Source organism: Anser cygnoides, chromosome 17, assembly GCF_040182565.1.
Source record: "Anser cygnoides isolate HZ-2024a breed goose chromosome 17, Taihu_goose_T2T_genome, whole genome shotgun sequence".
NCBI lineage: Eukaryota > Metazoa > Chordata > Aves > Anseriformes > Anatidae > Anser > Anser cygnoides.
The window spans coordinates 3,143,158-3,162,894 of record NC_089889.1 but is presented as its reverse complement, the minus strand read 5'-3'; the positions used below and the strand labels follow the sequence as shown (position 1 = coordinate 3,162,894).

Below are 19,737 nucleotides of genomic sequence, written 5' to 3'. Positions count from 1 at the left end.
CGTTGGCCCTCCTGAGAGGAGGCCAGCAGTACACAGCTGGTTTCTGCCACAACCAGTGGTTTTTCCTCATGTGTTACTGTTGGGAAAAGCTAAAGAGGTTATCACCAAAGTGACAAAGTGACTGCAGTGACAGAGACCTTGTTTGTGAAAATATAAATGAAACTTAATTTACTTTTTCTATTGTTTTGCAGGCCGGCGTTCCTGCAAGGAGCTGAGAACTTCACCATTCTGGTGAAGAACAATATTTGGTATCCCAAATTCAACTTCACCAAGTAAGTAGTGTGTGAGGCATTGCGCTGCCTGGCCTCCCGGACAGTAGAGGGGAGCTGGAGAAGCGGAAGATGCAACAGATCTTCTCTCTCTGTTCCCTTATAGACGAAATATCCTCCCCACTATCAACTCCACTTACCTCAAGAACTGCATCTATGACTCCCAGACAGATCCCTTCTGCCCTATCTTTCGTCTAGGGAAAATAGTTGAAGCTGCAGGGCAGAACTTCCAGGAGATGGCCGTGGAGGTATTTGGCAGACCTTTCTCTCGGGTGTGTAGGATAGGAGCAGTAAGTAATTGTCCCCCCGTGCCTGGTGGCATGAGCCATGGGACATGGATTAGCTGCAAAACGGAGAGCTGCCCTGGCCAGAGGGAGTGGAGTCAACTCTACTTAGCAATATTTGGCCTTGGCTGCCTTGGGTGGGAATATGTGCAAGGTTCTTCTGTAGCAGTGGGAAGGACTGACTGGGACTGCGACACGGGCCAGTAATCGGGGTCCTGGTCAGCCCAGAGCCCTGTGCAAGGCTGCCCGGGCTCTTGGACTGCTCACCAGCTCCTCTCCTCCGCTCTGCAGGGTGGAGTCATGGGGCTGCAGATCAAATGGGACTGCAACCTTGACAGAGCCGCTTCCCACTGCGTGCCGAAATATTCCTTCCGGCGCCTTGACAACAAGGACACTGCCCACACCGTCTCGCCCGGGTACAACTTCAGGTAATGTGGCAATGGAAGGGACCCCGCTGTCCCTGTGGCTCTGTCTGCCGTCGGCACAGTGTTGCAGGCTGCCTGTGCTCCCCTGGCAGTTGCAGGTAGTCCCTGGACTTTCTCTGATGCTGCAAAACTTATTTGGAGGTTTTCTCTGATGCTGTGAAATGTAGGGGGCAGGGAGCACGGGGGTGGGAGGCTGAAGGGCCTCCTTCACTGTACAAGGCGAGGGAAAAACTAACCTCTAGAAGGTGTCTCTGTCAGTCAAAGGCCAGATCTGCACCAGGAGCATCCTTCTGGTGTATACCACCACGTACACGTGCTGGTCAGTATGGGTAGGTTCAGTACCACCAGTAAAACAGTTCGAGTGCAAAGCTGGGCAGCTGATTGCACCCAGGCTCAGAGCTGTGATGTGGATTGGTCACCTTGCCAAGATCCCTGCAACTGTCCTGCTCATGAGGAAACAGTTCAGGGCTTGGCTTGGTTCTGGTGTCACCAGCTCTCGGTTAGCAGAGGGAATCGCTTTTGGTAGAACTCATGTGAATTCGCTGCCAGCCAGGGCCATGATTTCGGGTCTGCAGTCCCTCGCTCGAACAGGAGCCGAGGAGGAGGATTGCTTCATGGTGTGGCGGGAGGCTGCTGCCGTGCAGACAGAGCACGTCTGTGTTTGGGAGGTGCCAGGCCTGCAGGTATTGGGGTGTCAGACAGGCTGGAGGATATCGCGGCCCAGCTGGTGCAGGCTCTAAGATGCTCTTGCTAATTGCAGACCATGGTGCCTCCCCTTACCAATCCTTCCTGTTCTCTTCTACCCTCTTCTGTGCTTCCTCCTGGCTTAGTGAACCATGTGACGGAGTAAGTCTAATCTCACTTATTTGATCATATTCCTGTTCCGTGTCATTTGCGGGCGAGTCACGTTGTGTGGGACAAGGAACCGCCTCTGTGTGCCAAGCTGAGCTGTGCTGTGCTGCCTCCCTCGCTGCCTGCTCCCGGCCCTGCCCTCTTGTGGCTGCTGTGCTCCTGCAGCCTCCTGCTTGCCTCTGTCGTGAGGGGCTGATTCTCAAGTGTGGCTGAATTTCTCCCCATCTGTCCTTCCACCCGCCTAACTTCCTCCCTTCCCTATGCTTTAGAAGTCTCCTGACTGGGCTGGTGCTAACTGCAGTCTTAAACTTGCCTCTTCTTGGCTTTTCTCCTGTATCTGCTTGCTTGCATGTAAACTCATCCGTGGAAGTACAAATGTTTAGCCCATCCTTTTGGGATGGGGAACACACGTGGATGCTGCATGAAAATCACGAGGAACCTCGGCATTTCCAGCTAAGCTCTGACCTACCTTTTTTTTTTTTTTTCCCAGGTTTGCAAAATACTACAAGGATAGTAGTGGCCTTGAATCACGGACACTTGTCAAAGCCTATGGAATCCGCTTTGATATCATAGTGTTTGGAAAGGTAGGGCAACTTCATTCCTGGAGGTTGTGGGGTGAGGGCGTTCAGAGATGCAGAAAAAACATACTCAGCCTTGTGACTGTCTTCCAGGCAGGAAAATTTGATGTAATTCCTACAATGATTAACATTGGCTCTGGCTTAGCGCTGTTTGGCGTGGTAAGTGACACTGCAGTAGGACTGAATTTTGGGTTAAGGGCTGAGTTCTGAGGATCGTTGCCTTAAATTCTTCCAATCATCTCCACTAGGCAACAGTGCTATGCGACCTCGTTGTCCTGAACTGCATGAAGAAGAAATACTACTATCGGGAGAAGAAATACAAATATGTGGAGGATTATGAAATGGTAAGCATCAATGAAGGCAGGGTGAGATGCTTCCTCCTCTGATTCCGAAGGCGTTCTGAAACAGGATGTACAAAGTCCACATCAAACACAGGCTTTGTACCACAGCTGTGAGGAAACTTTGTCTTCCTCAGAGCAGCTCATCTTTACTTCAGAGCTGTTGTGAGGAGAAGCACTAGAAAAAAAATATTGTTGTGTTTTCTGGGCAACCACTCTCAGAGAGGGAAGTGGATGTTCACCAACTTGTGCTCCCACCGCATCTCTCTTCTGGGTTGCCATCCTTGGCAGTTGCCTCCCGCAAGCTGCAGCCAGGAGTTCTGCTGCTATCAAATCCCCCCAGAGCCTTTGGAGGCTCCTGCTGCTGCAAGCAGATGCATCCCCTGGGCAGGTGTTTTCCGAGACCAGAATGCTGATGGCCAGTTCCGCTCCCCCTTCAGGAGCTAAAGGATCCATCTGGCCAGTAGGGCTCAGCCCTCCTCTTGCCTCCAGTGGGGTTGCTTGGCTGGTGCTGAGGGCAGAGCTGTGCTCTGCAGCCCTGTGCTTGGTGGGCAGTGCAGAAAAAGGAGGAGTTCTGAGTCAAAAGACCTGCTGCCACTGGCACTGTAAAGTCTGAGTCCAGTAGCAGAAAGCAGATCGCCTGTGCAGAGAGGGTTTTGCGTGAGAGGAAGCGGAAGAATAGTTTTCTGGCAGATAAACGTAATCTCTGATCTTTGCAGGGAGACTGCGAGACATACGGAACCAACTCCTGATCTCCTGCTGCTGCAGCACCAGCTGCTGCTGTGAACTGATGCTGTGAATGTTTCCCTGACCCTGCTGTGAGACCCGCCCTCTCTTCCTGCGAAGGAAGGAGGGAACAAACCTAAGAAAGGGATGTTCTTCACTACTCGCCACCTTTTACTAGCCAGAACCAACCCCCAGAGGGGGGAACTGGATCTCTCTGTTCTTTCCAGGTTAACGGCACTAAGCACATACAGAGCCTCGTGGTTTTGTGCCAGACCTCTGCACCAGGCGAGCCTGGGATAATGTCATTGTCATTTCAACAGTCCTCCTTTCCCTGAGCTTGGTGGTAGCAGAGGCTCTTCCTTACAGCAGCCGTGGCTCCTGTCATGTGTTGCTTAACATTAGGAGAGCAGTTATCACTTTTCCTCGCCATGAGGGATTGTGATGTTTAGGTGCGACTACCTTCTATTTAATTGTCTCTAAGCTCCAGTGGCCACAAACTGAGATAAAGCGGTGCCTGATTCCATTGTGCTATGGTACGTGGCTTCCTGGTTACAGGATTTATTTTCTGTTTTGTCTGTTTTATGCCACTATGCTAAAATTTGCTTTCTTTTTTTAATAAAATGTTAGCTTCTATCATCGCTCTTGGAGTCCTGGAAGCTGGGTTTTGTCTTGTTTCATTTCATTCTTGATGTGCCTGCTGCTGCTCTGAGTACCAAGCTGAGAATAACAACTCATATGGTGTCTTTCCAGGAGTCAGCTCTCCAGCCTGTGCACACGAATAGCCCTCACATCATTCGCATTGAGATCCACCCTGACCTCCTCCTTGCCCCAAATCCCCAGTAACGGTACAGCACCAGACTTCAGTAACATAGGAAGGAGCTTTCAGACTCCTTTTTCAACCAGCAAACCTCATAGTTTGATAAAGACCAGTCAAACAGGATAATTGTTCCCCTTAATCAACTAATTCAGGGTGTGGTTGCATGTCATTTATTTCAACTTGTACAGAGAAGCTTGAACAGCTGTGTGGAAAAACACTTAGTTGTTTTCTTAGGTAATATAATTTAAAAGTGGTAAATACACAGTATTTAAACTTGATACACCTGATAAAGTTAAATGCATAATAAAGGGGTAAGAATGAAACACAAGCCTTGGTCATTAAACAAACCGTATAAAAATTTGCCAATATTCAGGACTCTAGAAAAGAAACAGATCAGTTGCCTGATAGGTAGGAGGGGACCACCAAGAAAACTACTCAGCACAAGAGGCCTGGTTTCCCCATAGCACTTTCCTGTGTGCTTTCAGAGCCCAGAAGTACCCAGCATTAACCCCACAGTCAGCACTGGGCTCGCTTGAAAGGAGGGGAATTGGGGAAATCAAGCTGTAGCCCAGTTCCAAGGCACAAGCAAAATGTTTAGTTCACTATAAGGAAAAAAGCAAGCTTTATTACTAAGGAACAGCAGACAGGGAACTGGGCAGATTGAAACATACAGTACAGCTTCTCTAACAGGTCATGCATTGAGATACATCTTCCTCACACACCCAAGCTTTACGCTTTCAACAGAACGAATCAACAAGAAAATCTACATCGAGTTTCTTTTGGAAACGTGCATTTGGCTGCAGCCTTACTAGAGCTGGCACTGAGAGACAAGCCTTTTGCAGAGCACCTTCGGGAAGTGCTGAGCCTTAGGATCCGTACGAACCAAGCCCACACCGGCCGTAAGACACCGATCTATGCTAGCATCTGAGTCCCAGTAACTGTGACTGGGCATCGAGGAACTGGTGGAGGTTCTGTTCAGAAGCTGCATTGCACCTGGCAATCCTGTTTGGTAAATTTAAACTGTCTTGCTAGGCACCTGCCAAATCACCAGCTGGAGACGCTCAGCATGGAGCATCGCTACAGCTCACTCACCTCGAACAAAAACACACCACACACATCACTACGCACTAGCTACAAGTAATCAGATCCCCTTTTTTTTATTATTTTTTCCTTTTTTTTTTTCCTCAGAATAAGTCCATTTACAAGGTTATAGAACCAAGCTGCCCACTCCCAATCATCGTTTCCACGATGAACAAATCCTGTTCAGAGACAGGGGAGGAGGCAGCTGGCGTAGTGCTGGCACCCAAGTTACCTGTTTGGTTTTCCCATAGCTGAAGCTGCAGGGCTTTGGCATAGCCTTGGACGAAAAACGGCAGGAAAACATGGCCCCGAATTCCACCGTCCTGCTCCCACATCACAAACCAGAGGCACTGGTTTTGGAGAGAGGCCAGCAGCACAATCTTTCGGTAATGAATTGCGACCTAAGGGGAGCATCGCTTCAGGTAATCAAAAGACGTACGGGGCAGTTTGTGTAGGCACCTCTGCGCTCACTAACACCACCCGACTTCAACAAGGACCGGTCAGAGCCAGGACTTACTGGGCCAGGTCCGACCGCAGCCAAGAGCCTCAGCGCTCTGCTGCCAGCGGCGCCCAAGGTGACGGAAGACAAGGGAACAGTCACATCCTAAAAGCCTACAGCAGGGCAGCTGTGGCCCGGTCAGCGGGCAGCCATCCCACCACTCCTAACACTCCTTCGGTTTCCTACAGCACCCTCAGGGCAAAGAGTTCAGCCTAACCGTCCCTCGCGCGCTCGGGATGTTTGGATCCTCCTCTCCCAGCAGAACCGCATCAGTCGCGAGGCTGAGACAAGAAGTCCGACCTTCTCCTCCCGGCCCACCGCTCCAGCCACAGGACAGCCGTACTTACCCGGACCCCTTCGCTCAGCCAAACCCTGATCTCCGCCAGCTCACCTACACGCTGCCGCTCTCCAGCTTTGTCCGAGCACAGAGACCTTGTGAACGTGAGTCCAGAAGCCAGAGTCTCTCCCACTACACTTTTTTTTTTTTTTTTTTTCCAACAAGCACCGCAAAATGATCAGAGAAATCTGACTGCAGGTGAAGGAGCTCTTCATAAGAAACAATCCATGAATTAGGTATACGCTTAATTTACTAACAAGCCTCTGATCCACAGGCATTCACAAATTACTGGTAACGAACTTGCAAAAAGTACACAGCATTGGCCCCAAAATCCAAATGAAGAGTTTGGAAAACAAAGGTTTCTTTGAAAATTACTAGCTAATCTAAGTATTTCGTTAAGATCTTAAAGTCTAAGCAAGCCCTAAATCTATACTTAAAAAATAGCGGAAGTTGTATTATTTTTAATTGTAGTAAACCATGTAATGTACATGGAAGTGAAGGATTTTACCCTGAATTTTATATTTACTAGTATAGCTATCTAGATCAAGTAAAAGATTTAGAAACAGACTTGTTAGTGCTTCCTCTGCTGTTCAAAACATTCAGCTAAACACCACCTTTCACTCTTATGTCTGCAGCAAAAGTAGTTCAGACTGAACTTAAGCCCTTAAGTACCTTTTCCTTTCGTATGTGTTGAACTTACCCATTGGCAGTCCCACCAACACCAAGACCTCAGGAGAGGCAGCGTCCTCAAACGCTGCAATTAGCCTCACTTTCTGAACGTCCTGAAGATGCTGTTTAATACAACTCGGCTCACGAAAGTAGGCATTCTTAAAAAAAAGTTGAAAAGGTGGGTTTTGCTTTGTTCCCATGCAGTTAAAAAGGTGTCAATTAAAACCAGAACCGAACGACGAGAAATAGATGCAACATTTCTGGCAGGTCATGAACCCTCAAAGTGCGTGAGTGTAGTTTTGTGTCGCGCATGCCGCTCTGCAAAAGCTCCACACTTCTGCACGTGCGCACGAGATGGGCATACAACACCCCTGGGACATTGGCGATAGTGCCTGGAATTTTTTTTGGCATGAAAAACCAGGTAAAAGAAGTTCCAAACGCTTTTTTTGACTGCATTTTTTTTTTTTGCAATGCGCCGTTGCTGCTCAACACCATCGCTCACCTCTCCGGGATCTGCCAGCACCCTTTTTTTCCCCCACGAGAAGTCTGCGGTCCAAGCAATCAGAGATGTTCAATGGTTATGACGGATACGGTAGTCGGATGTCTTACAACATGCTGCTATGTAAGCTCTACACCCAGCGTTACACTGAAATAGCGCCGCGTCATGCTGCGTTTGGTGTGGGCTCTGTTAATGTCGCTCATCCTCAGCCGCACGCTTTAGAACATGCCCCGGACCGAGTTGCTCAACAGAACCGTAAAGCGGCCGTTCACGAAAGGACTTCCTCCTCTCCCACGTTGGGCAAGTCGTTGCATTTCAGGTTATCTTCACTGCCTTGCTTCCTGCTTTAAAAGGACGGCAAGCGGTTTAAGCCTCCTCCACTGCAACTTGCTTGGGGCAGGGTGAGGAGGACAGAGGGAGGAGAAAGCTGCGTCTGCTCCCATCGCGTTGTTTCGTGGGTGTCTGGAGAAGGACTGGGCAGGCACTGGAACCGGGCTGGAGCTCCCAGTGCTCCTGGCAGTCCCCCTCCCTTGGGACCGCAGGGATAAGTGGCACCGTGGGCAGCTGGGGGGACCCAGAATTATCCCGACCCCGCTCCAGAGGGGTAAAAAAATAATACGCTGCTGTTCAGCCTGCCTGTTTCAGTGCAGAGGAAGAAAACGTGGCTGAGAAAAGAGGCAAACTGAGCCTTGTCTCAGATTTTGGGAGTTGTGGGCGGTGTCTGAGGGCAGCAGGGGTCACCTGGGCTGAGTACAATCACCTCTGGGCAGGACAAGTTTCCAGAGGAGCCACCTAACCCCTGCTGAGCATCTGGGACAAAGCAGAAGGTGACTCCTGCACCTGCACCGTCCCCACCACAGAGCCTTCAGGACCCTGAGCACGTTCCCCCCACCCCAGCTTCCCGGTCACAGGCTGGAAGCACCAGAAAAAGAAGCTTTGCAGCCCACATGAAGGTCAAGGATCCACGATATCACAAAACCCAGCTCCCCCCAGACCCCACGGAGGAGCTGTGGTCAGACGGAGCACGTGTTAACGTCCTGGCCAGGGCGCAGGGCAGGCCGCGGGCGTCCCACACTTACGGCAGCAGGTTTCCAGGGGCGGACAACGAGCGCTCCTCCCGCCGGCTGCCCTCAAACGGGTTCCCGAAGGATCGCTTCCGGATCATTGTTTTAACCAAGATCTGCAAGGGCAGGTTGGGGTTGGTCAGGGTGTTACTGCTTTTGCTTTCATTCAAGAGCAGCAGGAGCACCCAACCCTTGTGCCCAACAAAGGAAACTACTGAAAACAAGATTCAATTTCTTTAAAAAAATAAAATAAATAAACACACATTTACAAGTCTCCCACTGCTTAACACAGAGGCTGTATCCTTGTCTGAAAGCCATGGTACGACAGATGAGGGCACAGATGACAGCCACGCTTGGAGTGAGGCTGGGCAGGAGAGCAAAACCAAGCGTGGGATCCTTTCCTCCCCCAGGGAAGCAGGTTTCAACAATTCCTGCATCCCGTAACTGCAAATCCCCGTTTGCCCACAGTTACCTGGCTGAAAAATTCATTTCCTCATCCCTTGATAGGGAGAGGGGAAGGAAGGAACCAGTGCGGTTTTCCCTCGGCACCTGGGAACCCCCAGCTGAATTTTTATTGCTTCTCTTCCCTCTCTGGGTTCTCTGCCTGCTCAGCACTGTGCAGTGGGAGCCCTCACGCGTGTGAAATGCCCGTGCCAGCCGGGTCCCGCGGGGAAGGCGTTTATTTTATTCAAGAGCTGAAGCCACGTGCAGCTGGCACTCGAGCGTGACGCCCGCAGTTGGATGCATGGAGATCGGGGGTTGGAGGGAAATTTTGAGGAACAAATGCAAATGGGAAAATTCAAATCTACCTGCAGGCGGTGACGTTATTTAAAAAGGTTCCCAGTAACACACTCCCCTGATTCTCCCTGAGCTGGGCCGAACCCACCTGGGTTCTCAAGGGGGGCAGCAGCGCTGGGCAGCCTGCCCCTGCAGCCAGCGCCCATCGCAGAGGTCACCCCAAACTGGACAAACGGGGAAAACCAACCCTCATCTGCTGTGATCGCTTTAGAGCAAGAGCTGGTTTTTAGTCTCGCGTGGAGCAAGGTACAGTTGCACGTTAAAGTATCTGGGGCTGAAGGACACACACTGGGAGAGAGCTCTGGAAACAGAGCCAGATATGGGCACAGCCCCGAAATGGAAAAGGGGGTTCAAAAGGGCTCCGCTCCTCCTCGAGGGAGCCCTGTACTTCGAGAAGTCAGCCTGGGTGTCTGAAGGCAGACACCGTCACGCTGGAGAGCTGCAAAAGTTCATTCACTATTTCTCCTAGAGTACGGGATAGCGGGCACCCAAGGAGACCAGGAGGTTCAAAACCCGATAGGATTCCTTCTCCGTGCTGGCAGGGGCTGCCAATGCCAAGGCCCAGCTAAAACCTGTCAGGGGGAGCAGCAGCGCCAGGGGACAGAGCAGGTGCCCCCGTGCCTGGTCCTCATGCCTGCCCGAAACCCGACCAGACCCAGTCCTAGAGCCCAGGCTCTTTCGCCTGGTTTTTGCTCTTATCCCATGCTTTTGCTCATCGGGCCCGCGTGCCCGCAGGCTGCACCTCGCCCGCACTCACCACGGTGGCCAGGCTGGGGATGTGCTTGACCGAATTCTCCACCTCCTCCTCCGTCACCTCCACCAGGGTGCAGTTCTCATCCTCGGTGGGCAGCAGCTCCGCTCCGTTCTTGGTGACCCAAGGGTGCAACTTCAATTAATAACACAGCCTGTCAGGGACGATTGCCTCTTTTTCGTAACTCCAACCACACAGGCCTGGCAAACGCATCTCCTCGCCCAAGCTACGGCGCCTGTACCCTTCTGAAATGCGAGGGAGCACGGGAGAGACGCGGTGTCCCGCCTCGGCGCCGTGCAGCACCGCAACACCGTGTCCCCGTGGGTTTTACAGAAGACCTATCGCCACTCTTATCTTACAGAGGGGATTTCCTCCAGACCGCACGCAGGAACAGCCGTGATAGGGAGCCCCATCGAGCCCCGGGCTCAGACCGGAATTAATCCAGGCGGAAACCCCTTTTTCTCCTTGCCCGCACAGCTGGCGTCCCGGGCAGCCGCTGGAGGAGCACGGACCGGTTCGGCAAATCCCCCGCAATCCTTTCCCCCTACCTTCGTCTCCATTTTCTCAGCTTCTCGCCCCTTCCAGGTTCCCGCAGGGGCGAAGGACCAGAAATCTCCTGCCAAAGGCTGTTGCAAGGTACTTGCCTGGTAGCAGAGGAAATACCAGGCTCAGGGGATTTCCGTTGCCTGCGACTTCTGGAGGCACCAAAGGTCCCAAAGCTGAGCGGGCCCCGGAGCAGGGGAAGGAGCTGGGACTTACCTGCCCGGGGGCCCTGGACACATGGAGAGAACCTAGCCTGGCGCGAGCAAACTGAGCCCGAAAAAGCCGAGCGAGGAGAGCCCCACGAAAGTGAAGCCACGGCCACCACCAGGTTTTTGGGTCAGTACCTTAATTTCAGGGACCGAAATCCTCGATTCAGGATTTTTATCCAGCATACGCGTAATCAGATCCTTCAAGAAATCTGTAACTTCTGGCCTTGGGAGAGGAGAGGGGAGAGATGAGACGGGGACCCAGCCCCAGGCATGGAGCTGCTGTCCTCCCCAGACGACCAAAATATCCCTGTTTTGGGCAATGCGGAGCATGGTCCCACATGCACAGAGCTGGGAGAGCCCAAAAAATGGAATCTGCCCAGGATAACAGTGCAGACATGCTTTAAAATAAGGGCCGAGGGTTTAGGGGTTGTGTTTGTTGGGAGCGGGTTGTGGGTTGTTGTTTTTTTTTTGAGTACTTACTGGTCTGGGAACTCCAACGTTTGGGTCTTGATTTTGTTGTGTAAACTCAGGATCCTTTCATCCATAAAAGGACACTGCCGCAAAGAAAAGAGCAGTGAGGAAAGGAACGGCCTCTGAGCAGGAGCAGGGCGGCCCGGTGAGCGCTGGGGGCTCATGGGGTTCCAGGGAGAACAGGGAGACGCTTGTAGGGAAATACTGGAAGGCTTCTTATTATAGCAATGTCTTATTTGAAAAGCCATGAAAATTACATTTGACTAAAAATGGCCGAATTTCTACAACCGCTCCTGTCTCCAAAATCCGGCCAGGCACTGGCTGGATGCAGGCACCAAAACAAAAACAGCACTGCAAAACAGCATTACCTGCCCAAACACGAAGCAGTACAGCGTGATTCCCATGGCCCAGACGTCCAAAGCCTGCGGAGAGAAGAAAGCATCCTTAGACCTGCAACAGCATGTGCAAGGAGGGTTATTAAGGAAAAAAAAATTGCTAATAAATACCTTTCCAGAGAAGATTTTCCTGGTTTCTGAGAGCGTCTCCGGGGCCATGAAGGCGGGGGTGCCCACCGTGTTGGTTAGGAGGGCGTCGGCTCCCTTGAACTCGTTGCTGACGCCGAAGTCGGCGATCTTGACGTGCCCGTCCTCCCCCACGAGGAGGTTGGAAGGTTTGATGTCCCGGTGGATTATCTTCTGATAGTGCACTGCGATCGAACGGAAACGACGGATGCAGCAGAGGAAGGCAGAAGCCAACCCCCCGGGGTTAGGAACAATAAAAATGAGGAACTGCGTGCTGTCTGCACTCACAGTATTCAATGCCCTTGATCAGGTCCTGGAAGTAGAACCGAGCCTGGTCCTCGCTGAGAGGTTTCAGGGTGGGGATTTCCATCACGGGGCTGCAGGGGCAACAGAGGATGGAGCTGGCGCCCGGCCGGAGGTGCCAAAAGTGGCCCCGTGTTAACGTGTCAGGGGGCAAATCAGGAAAACTCACCCTTGCTTCACCAGTTCAAACACTGAAACAGAGAAAGGAACAGTGATTATTGATGAACTACAGGTGCGAGCTCCTGCAAGCATGGTCCCAGCACAAAAGCGATTATTTTAATGGTGAATTTATGAAAAATGCCCCACGCACCCTGCAGAGACCCAGCCCCATAAGCAGACACCCTGAGATGCGGGGGGATGGACTGCGGGCACTTACCCATGTACAGGTGGTCCTCGCTGGGGTCATCCAGCACCTGCCAAAAGAAGCAGAAAAGAAATTAGACAATGAAAAAAAAATAAAATCAAGAAGCTGCCTTGCAACTGAAACGTTGCAATTTATTTATTTTGCGTCAGCCACTTCAGTTTTGCACCAAGCCCCCCCAGGAGCTCAGGGCGGGCAAGGAGGGGGGTGCTGGCAGGCTGTGAGCTCCCACCCACCCTCGGGTCCTGCTCATGACATTTTAATTTAAAAACACGTGGGTTCGGTCTGCTAATCTCGGAGCTTCAACCCACAAGGTGGGGGAAGAATAAGAGAAAAGATGTAGTTGGAAATAAATATTTAAAACACGCAGGAAGCATCATCTGACTCATAAGCCAAATGAATTCCAGCCTGCCCGTCCTTAATTCTCATTTTTTGTTTCCTCTGGACCATTTCACGCAGGCAGTGGGTGGTGGGCAGTGCGGCTGCAGAGCCCACGGACACGCCGCTTCCTCCCCAAAACCGATCCGCATCCCCAAAGGAAGCAAATTATTTCTGCACTTCTCCTTCTGCGCAGGAAAGAAAATTATTTGGCGGGGGAAGGAGGGAAGAAAAGACCTTTCATAAGAGGGAAAACATGAATCTGCAACAGGCGGGAGGTGCCGTGGCAATCCCAGCCCCTCCACAGTTTCTCCATCCATGCTGTGTCCCTGCGGCCCGCCCTGCTCACCTCCACCAGCTTCACCACGTTGGGGTGGTCCAGCTTCTTCAGGATGGCGATTTCCTGGTAGACCTGCTCAATGGGCCCCTTGGGCTGCACGCAGCCCTCCGAGGCGCCTTTGGCCCCGCGGGGCGGCGGGCGGCCTGTGGGGAAAGGCAAAAATGGGGTGAGAACGGCACCGAGCCCCCCACGTCCCCGAGGTGCCACCTGCCCTGGAGCTGTCACACCGCCGGGTGCCACTTACGGGGGAAGCCCGCCTGCCTCATCAGCTTCTTTTTGGAGAGAACCTTCATTGCCTGCAAGAAGGGAGAAGCGGTGGGATTTGGGGCAAATTGAGCAAGGGTCAGTGGAGGGGACCTGTCCCGTCCCTGTCCCCATCACCATCCTTGTCCCTGTCCCCGCAGCGTGCTCCAGGAACGTGTGCCACTCACATAGTAGGTGTTATCGTCCTCGTTGTAGGCCAGCTTCACCACGCCGTAGGAGCCCTAGAAAGGGGCACAGCCATGGGAGACCCATCCGAAAAAACAAAAACCAGCACCAAGCCAGGCTCCTCTGCAAACCCCAGGCAATGCTGGGGGTCAGCGAGGAGCACAGAATTCCCAGGAGGACACAGAAAGGCTCAGATACCCCATTTTGTTCGAAAGGGGACAAATAATGATCACTAAAATAAATCAATCAATGGGCACAACCCCAAAAGACCAGCATTGCAGCATGGGGCCAGGGGAGCTGCCACGGAGAAGGGCTAAACTCAACGATCGATGTCACCGGGTTGAAAGCAAGAGCAAAACCAACGCGTTCCCACCCCAAACTCCCACCCCATCCCCAAAGCCAGAGAATATTCACCTTCCCGATCTCATCCTTCAGCTTGTACTGGTTGAGCTGGACGCAGTCCTGTGGGGAGAGAGGGTGAATCTGCCAGGAGCCGAGGTGCGCGGCCGCTGCCCTCCACGCCCGGGCTGGCAGCTCCAGGACGGAGCCGGAGAGCTCGGGTTCATCGGCAATAACGCCACGCGGCCACGCGCCGGCTTGTTTAGAGACAGCTAATTACTAACGTCCACCGCCGGGCAGGCGGCGTTGTCCGCTCATGTGAAACCGGAGCACGAAGGGCAGCGGCAGCGATTGGCAGCCCCGGGGCTTTAACGCTTGCCCGGCACCAAATATTTCTGTTTCAACAGCCGAAGCGCTGCCCTGCAGGCGTTTGCTGCCCGTTTGCTGTCGGTGCTGAGAAGGCCGGGGCAGGCAGTACAATTTTTCTCTCCGAGCCTCACTGAGGTCTGTCTTTTTTAAGGGGAAAACCTAAAATCGCTAATTCCTGAATGGAGCTAAAGAGCGAATCTGCGGGCATCTGGGCACAGATTAAGCAGGGCCAGGCTCTGATTTCTGGCTGCTCCGCACCCCACCACCAACCAACTCTCCCAAAACACAGCCTGGCGAGCTGGCAGCACCAGGAATCACAGCCAACCCGTTCTCCCCGCTGCATTAACCCGGGGAGCCATGCTGCCCCCCAGCCCGGGGCTGTCCCCACGGCCAGGGACGGACCAGGACCCCAACACCTTCCCACCACCTGCCTGCAGACTTCATCCCAAAAATACAAGGGAGGGAAGTGGGAGGCGGGGGCCTCACCTGCAGTCCCGTGATGGAGACTCGGTTGGACTCCACCGTCGGCCTCCGCGGCAGGCGCGGGGACGAGTGCGGGGACGTCACCGGCGAGTAGGGCAGGGACGGGTAGATAAAGCGCTCGCTGGCGCCGTCGCTGCTGCCGGGCGAGTGCGCGGTGTGCGAGCGCTCCTGCAGGGACAGCTTTCGGCCGGAGAGGTTCAGCTTCGCCCTCGGCTCCCGGCCATCCTCCCCAGCGGCCGTGCTCATCTCCTCCTCGCTCGCCATCCCCGTCGCCTCGCACTCGGTCACCACGATGAGCGACTCCATGGCGCGGCGGCGGGCGCTCAGCGGTGGCCCGGGTGCTTGGCTGCGCCCTCTGTCACGGTGCAGGGGCCGGGGGGCCGCGGGTGAGCTGCCGGGGACGCACGAGGGCATGGCGAGGCCGCCGGCCTCATCCCGGCTGCCGGCGGTGCTCCGACGGGGACGTGCGCCTGCGAGCACAGCATTGCACAAGGGCTGCGTCAGGGCTTGGCGTGGGTCCTGCACCTGTCCTGCTCTCCCAGGAGGTTTTGGGCCTTTCCCTCGCCTACCGGGGGGATCCCGCGTGGGGCAGGTCCCTGAAGGGCTTTTGCACCTAACAAATCAGCTAACGTTCGGTGAAATATCAAATGGAAGAAACCAGGTGGCACCAGGCAGGGTTCTTCCCCCTTTATCGGCCACCACTTACGCTCTGCTCACCCCCTTTAAGCACCCCCAGGGCACAGCATCACCATGGGAACTCAGCGACCAGGCCCCCGAAGTGGTATTTTACACGGGCAGGATCAGGCCCTGCACTAAGCGCACACAGTTCCTGGCTTTCCTCCTCAAATCCCCAGACCTCTGCCAAACTGCCCCCGAACGAAGCTGCTCCCGGGGGCGCGCAGCCACTCACCAAGCGCGGGGTGCGGGATCAGCCCCGAGGCTCAACGCCTCCGCCCACCGCGCCGCATCCACACGGCTTCTCCTCCTCCCTGCTTCCTCCTTGGCAAGAACGGGACTTCTGCACCTTGGAAGAAATGAGAAAGCGATTCTGTTAGCAGCCCATCGTGGGGCCAGCAGCCGCACACGGCAAAGCCACCACCCGTCCCTCCTGCGCCGTGCTGTCGTTTCTAATTTCTATGCTGCCAAGTCACCACGAGCTGCAAATGGATAAAACCACCCCGGAACAGTGCCCAGGACCAGGCTTCACTGGGTTTTCCGCCCGGTTCCTGCACCCCGGCAGGGCTGCAGGTTAAAATTAGCTCCGCTCGGCCGTGCTGAAGTTTCCAGGCTGCACCCGGCGCACGAGCACTCTGGAGCGATTACAGGGCAAGTACCAAACTCAAGCGGTGCCCCCCTCCTCCAGGCTTTCCGAAGGCCAAATTGCCACTTCCAGCCCCGATCTGTAAACCCGAGTTATTTCACCCGGCGCTGAAGCGCGAGCGCAGCCGTGCCAGCACAGCGCAGCTCGCCTCTCCGGAGAAGTGCGAGCGATGCGACAGCTATAAATAAGCCGTCGAACGGCAACAAGGACAAACTATTTCAGAAACGCCGCTCAATCCGCTCCTGGCCGGGGCTTCGCTATTCAAGAAAGCCGGGACCCGCGGGCGCTGCCAGCGAAACCACGGCCGCGAAACTCCCCCGGTGCCGCTGGCAGCACATCCCAGCACCAAGACGTATGAAGCCATTAGGACCACGGCAGCACGTTTAAAAGCACGCTCAAAAATACACGAAAAATAATTAGGAACACCCCTCCCTCCCCCCTTGATTTTGCCCCAAATCGGCCCCGGCGGCAGTTTCCATCTGCCCGCATCGCTTCGGGAAGCGCGCCAGGCAGCGTATATAAATAGCCGTCCCACCGCGCGGGGACGGAGCCCAAACGCCGTGCCCTGCGCCCTGGCTGAGCGCCGCGGCCGCCCGGGCAAAACGCACCAAAAAAGGCAGCGCCGCGGGGGGCCACGGCCAAGTGCCACCCCCGGGGGGGACGCGGCTCTCCCCATCTCCTCCCGACGGCCGCGCGAGAGCCGTCCCGCCGGGCCCCGGCAAAGTGGAGGTGTGAAATAACGCTCGGAAGCGAGCGCGCCCTGGACCACGGAGTTAATTGGCTTGAGCAGGATAAACAGATCAAGGCCGATTAATTCAAGCAGGTGTCGCAGGGCTCTGGGAAGAGGCTAAAAGTCACCCCAGCACCATCCTCCCAACTCCTACAGTGGAGAATAAGTTTTGTTGCGTTTTTTTCTCCTCTGTCTGTATGGTAAAGGGTGGGTGCAGAATCTGGCCTTTCAGAGGACGCTGGGATGCCATTCCCAAGCAAAACCCAAAAGTGAGACCCCAGCTACTGAAGGGATGGGGAATAACCTCTAAGGATAACGCAGCCGGATCGCCTTAATAAGCATTTAGGGACGCTGAGGAGGAGGAAGAGGAGGAGGAGGAAGACAGCCGTATAACCAGCCAGAGGAAAACCAAAATTGACTGTGGGGGAATTAAGCCAAAGGGAGGAAATACAGCCTGGGGGCTTTACCCACCCACCCCCATCGCTGCGCGGGGAAAAGCGGCGCGTTCTGGTGTGAAATCCAGCAGATCCTTACGTAAAAGCAAAAAGCACATGCCACGAAATCCTCAGGAACTGTAGCAGCCTGGTGTATAGGAATGATTTATCGGCCCAGCGTTTGGCTGCGAGCCACGTATAACCCATAGCGGCTGCAGCAGGATTATCGAAGCAATCAGTCTCGCATCTAATTCACCAAGGAGAGGGGCATTAAAGGGAAAGAGGGCCGGGAAGCCCGGGCACCATCCCTCCCTCTCGCGCCGCGGCCACGTGGCTTGGTGGAAACGAATGGGGACAAAAGTGGTCCCTGCAAGGGCGAAGCCACCGACACAGCCCGCGTGGCCACCGAGCCACTGAGGTGACTGAGCTGGGTCCCCATGTGGTCCCCGCACCGACGGATGCCAGAGCACTCAGAAACCAACACCTCGCCCAGGCTGGAAGCAGAGGCAACACCTCCGGGGGTCATTTCTGTCGACATCGTGCCCCTAACCCTAACCCAAGCCGGCCAGGAGCCCCCCAGCGGCATGGGGACACGGCACAGCCACCCGCAGGTGGGGCTGGGTGCTGCCTGAGCCCTGGGGGCACCCACAGACCCTGAACCACCGGGGCGAGGGATGCTCTGAGCCCCTCGCAGCTCCATTTTCACCCTCGCAGTGGAGGCAAGCAATGGCCGCCACCTCCATCCATCCCGCTGGGGGGGGGGGGGGGGATCAGCTCACGCGCTGCCCCAAAAAATGACCCAAAAATTACTGATTTCAGCGCAGACCTAAACCAAGGCCGGTTTTCGCTGCAGAGCCTCCCCCCCGCACGTCCCCCCGGCTCCCACAGCTCTGAGGCTGGAAGTTGCCTGAGGCAGCTCCGGCCGGGCAGAGTCCGGCCGCCTTTTTGCTTTCCGCGGTCCCAGCGAGTGGTGGAAGCGCCGGTGCCAGGAGCAGTGTCATCGGCAGCTACGGGGCATGGAGCACTGCTTCCCTTCCTACGGGCGAGCTCAGACCTTGCCAGAAATCTATTAGTCACTGTAGTATACAAAGCCCATATGCATCCCCGCCTGACTTTTAATGGAAAAAATCTCTCAGCGGCTTCTTCAGAAGTCGGAGGACACCCAAAATAACGAGGTACTGGAAAGAGGCACCCAGCCCCCAGCCGAGGCCGGGTGTCCCCAGGCTTCTCATCGCCCCGGCCCGGCCCGGGATGGGACGAGCTGGGGAGGAAACCACCAAGGCTGGCCGGGAGCACCGTGGGGGCAGAAAACCCAGCGGCAGGTTCCAACTGGAAGAAAAGAGCATCTTTAACGAGTTTTTTTTTTTTAACAGCGATGATACCGCCTAACGTTGCTTCAATGGGACACGATGAGCATCCCAAAATGAGAGTGCAAGTGTCAGACCTGGCGTCAGGATGGGCTCAGAGCCCCTCGCCCTATGGCCCCGCACGCTGCCAACACCAATTAAAGACATTGGGGCCGAGCTGGACACAAAACCTCCCCCCAGAATTACGTCCCCGGCCTCGTAAAGGCCGCCTGCCCCTGGTCCATCCGATGCCAGCGCTCCCTGGAGCAGGCTCCGTCCTTCTGCCCCGACCCAAGCCCTGCGCCCACCCCAAGGGATCGTGATGGGGGGCCAGGAGGGGCTGGGACCCCCAGCCCTGGGGGGCGCGGAGCCGCAGGGCTCCCCTGGGGGTGGCAGCGCCCACGCTGCGAGCGGGACGGGAACTTGGTCCCAAAGGTGAAGCAAGCCTCGCCGCTCTCTGCATGAACCCTACAGGCTCAAGGGAAGCCCAGGGTAACGCCAAACGCCCCCGGACCCCCCCGCAGTGGCCTCCCCTCTGCCCCCAGCCTCCAACCCCAGCTCCGACACCACCCCCCCCCCCCCCCAGGATGCCGCCGGCTGCCACCGAGACCCCCGCACGCCCCGGGGCCCCGCAGCCCGGGATGGGGCAGTGCCAACATCGCTCCTACCCCCCACCCCCCCCAAAAAAAAAACAAAATAAATAATAATAATAAAATAAAATAAATAAAATAACGGCGGAGCCGCGCGCAGGCCGGATCTGCTACCGGGGCGTCCCCACCGGGCTCGGCTTTGTCTCGGCTTCAGCCGCAACCCCCCCGCCCCCGCCCCGCCCGCAGGCACCGACCTGACCGGGCCGTACCGAGCCGAGCCGGGCCGGGCCGGGCCGTACCGGGCCGGGCCGCGGGGAAGGGCGCGGCCCCCGGGGGCCGGAGCGGGGCCGCCCGGCGCCGCCTTTGCTTTCGGTTCCGTTCCGGCGGCGAGAGAAGGCGGGAGGGAGGCAGGGAGGCAGCCGGGCACGGAGGCTGGGATGGAGGCTGGAGGCTGGCGGGGAGGCGGGGGGGAGGCCCCGCTCCGCCCCGGGGAAGGGGAGGTTTCCCCCTCCCGCCCCCCCCCCCCTCGGGCAGCCGCAGCCTGCCCGCCCCCCACCGCCGGCAGCCGGGCCCTGGGGGCACGG

The 19,737-nt window shown here is 55.4% G+C and overlaps 3 protein-coding genes across 13 annotated transcripts in view; 2 read left to right on the top strand and 1 right to left on the bottom strand.

Moving 5' to 3' along the window:
- Positions 1-4,110, top strand: part of LOC106031147 (P2X purinoceptor 4) — a 29,871-nt gene extending 25,761 nt beyond the window's left edge. The window contains exons 6-12 of one of the 2 annotated variants that reach the window (XM_048073826.2): positions 192-272; positions 376-517; positions 845-981; positions 2,321-2,414; positions 2,502-2,567; positions 2,657-2,752; positions 3,466-4,110. In XM_048073826.2, coding sequence (XP_047929783.1) covers positions 192-272; positions 376-517; positions 845-981; positions 2,321-2,414; positions 2,502-2,567; positions 2,657-2,752; positions 3,466-3,498 — 649 coding nt within the window. In that variant the 3' untranslated portion in view covers positions 3,499-4,110. Of the gene's footprint in view, positions 1-191; positions 273-375; positions 518-844; positions 982-1,738; positions 1,824-2,320; positions 2,415-2,501; positions 2,568-2,656; positions 2,753-3,465 lie in introns of those variants that run through there. The other variant, XM_066978992.1, reaches the window with a different exon arrangement.
- Positions 4,111-4,443: 333 nt separating this feature from the next.
- Positions 4,444-19,619, bottom strand: CAMKK2 (calcium/calmodulin dependent protein kinase kinase 2). 10 transcript variants are annotated; one of them, XR_010825537.1, is made up of 18 exons: positions 19,408-19,619; positions 15,643-15,756; positions 14,736-15,202; positions 13,956-14,003; positions 13,544-13,597; positions 13,357-13,408; positions 13,122-13,255; positions 12,410-12,446; positions 12,203-12,224; positions 12,019-12,107; positions 11,716-11,915; positions 11,578-11,631; positions 11,219-11,292; positions 10,874-10,961; positions 10,535-10,630; positions 9,993-10,140; positions 8,453-8,553; positions 4,444-7,714 (listed from the first exon to the last, which is right to left on the bottom strand). XR_010825537.1 is itself a non-coding variant. In XM_066978994.1 (18 exons), exons 3-18 carry the CDS (start codon positions 15,144-15,146, stop codon positions 7,642-7,644), a joined length of 1,665 nt encoding a protein of 554 aa, XP_066835095.1. In that variant the 5' UTR covers positions 15,147-15,202; positions 15,643-15,756; positions 19,408-19,618; the 3' UTR covers positions 4,444-7,641. The 10 variants fall into 10 exon arrangements, 7 of the variants coding, with proteins under 7 accessions (XP_066835095.1, XP_066835096.1, XP_066835097.1 ...); XM_066978994.1 differs by having other exon boundaries at positions 4,444-7,717; positions 9,993-10,121; positions 19,408-19,618; XM_066978995.1 differs by having other exon boundaries at positions 4,444-7,717; positions 9,993-10,121; positions 15,643-15,750; positions 19,408-19,618.
- Positions 11,762-19,737, top strand: part of RNF34 (ring finger protein 34) — a 35,989-nt gene continuing 28,013 nt past the window's right edge. Inside the window, exon 1 of the mRNA XM_066979004.1 lies at positions 11,762-11,767. Within this exon, the coding sequence (XP_066835105.1) occupies positions 11,762-11,767 (6 nt within the window). The remainder of the gene's footprint in view (positions 11,768-19,737) is intronic.

What these genes read in the sequence shown, in the direction of transcription:
- CAMKK2 (XM_066978994.1), bottom strand. Translation starts at nt 15,146, where the DNA reads ATGCCCTCGTGCGTCCCCGGCAGCTCACCCGCGGCCCCCCGGCCCCTG. An exon ending in GAGGCAGGCGGGCTTCCCCC is followed by an intron (nt 13,256 to 13,356) that starts GTAAGTGGCACC and finishes CTTTCCCCACAG; the next exon opens with GCCGCCCGCCGCCCCGCGGG. An exon ending in TCCCCAGCCTGGCCACCGTG is followed by an intron (nt 8,554 to 9,992) that starts GTGAGTGCGGGC and finishes CTGCCCTTGCAG; the next exon opens with ATCTTGGTTAAAACAATGAT.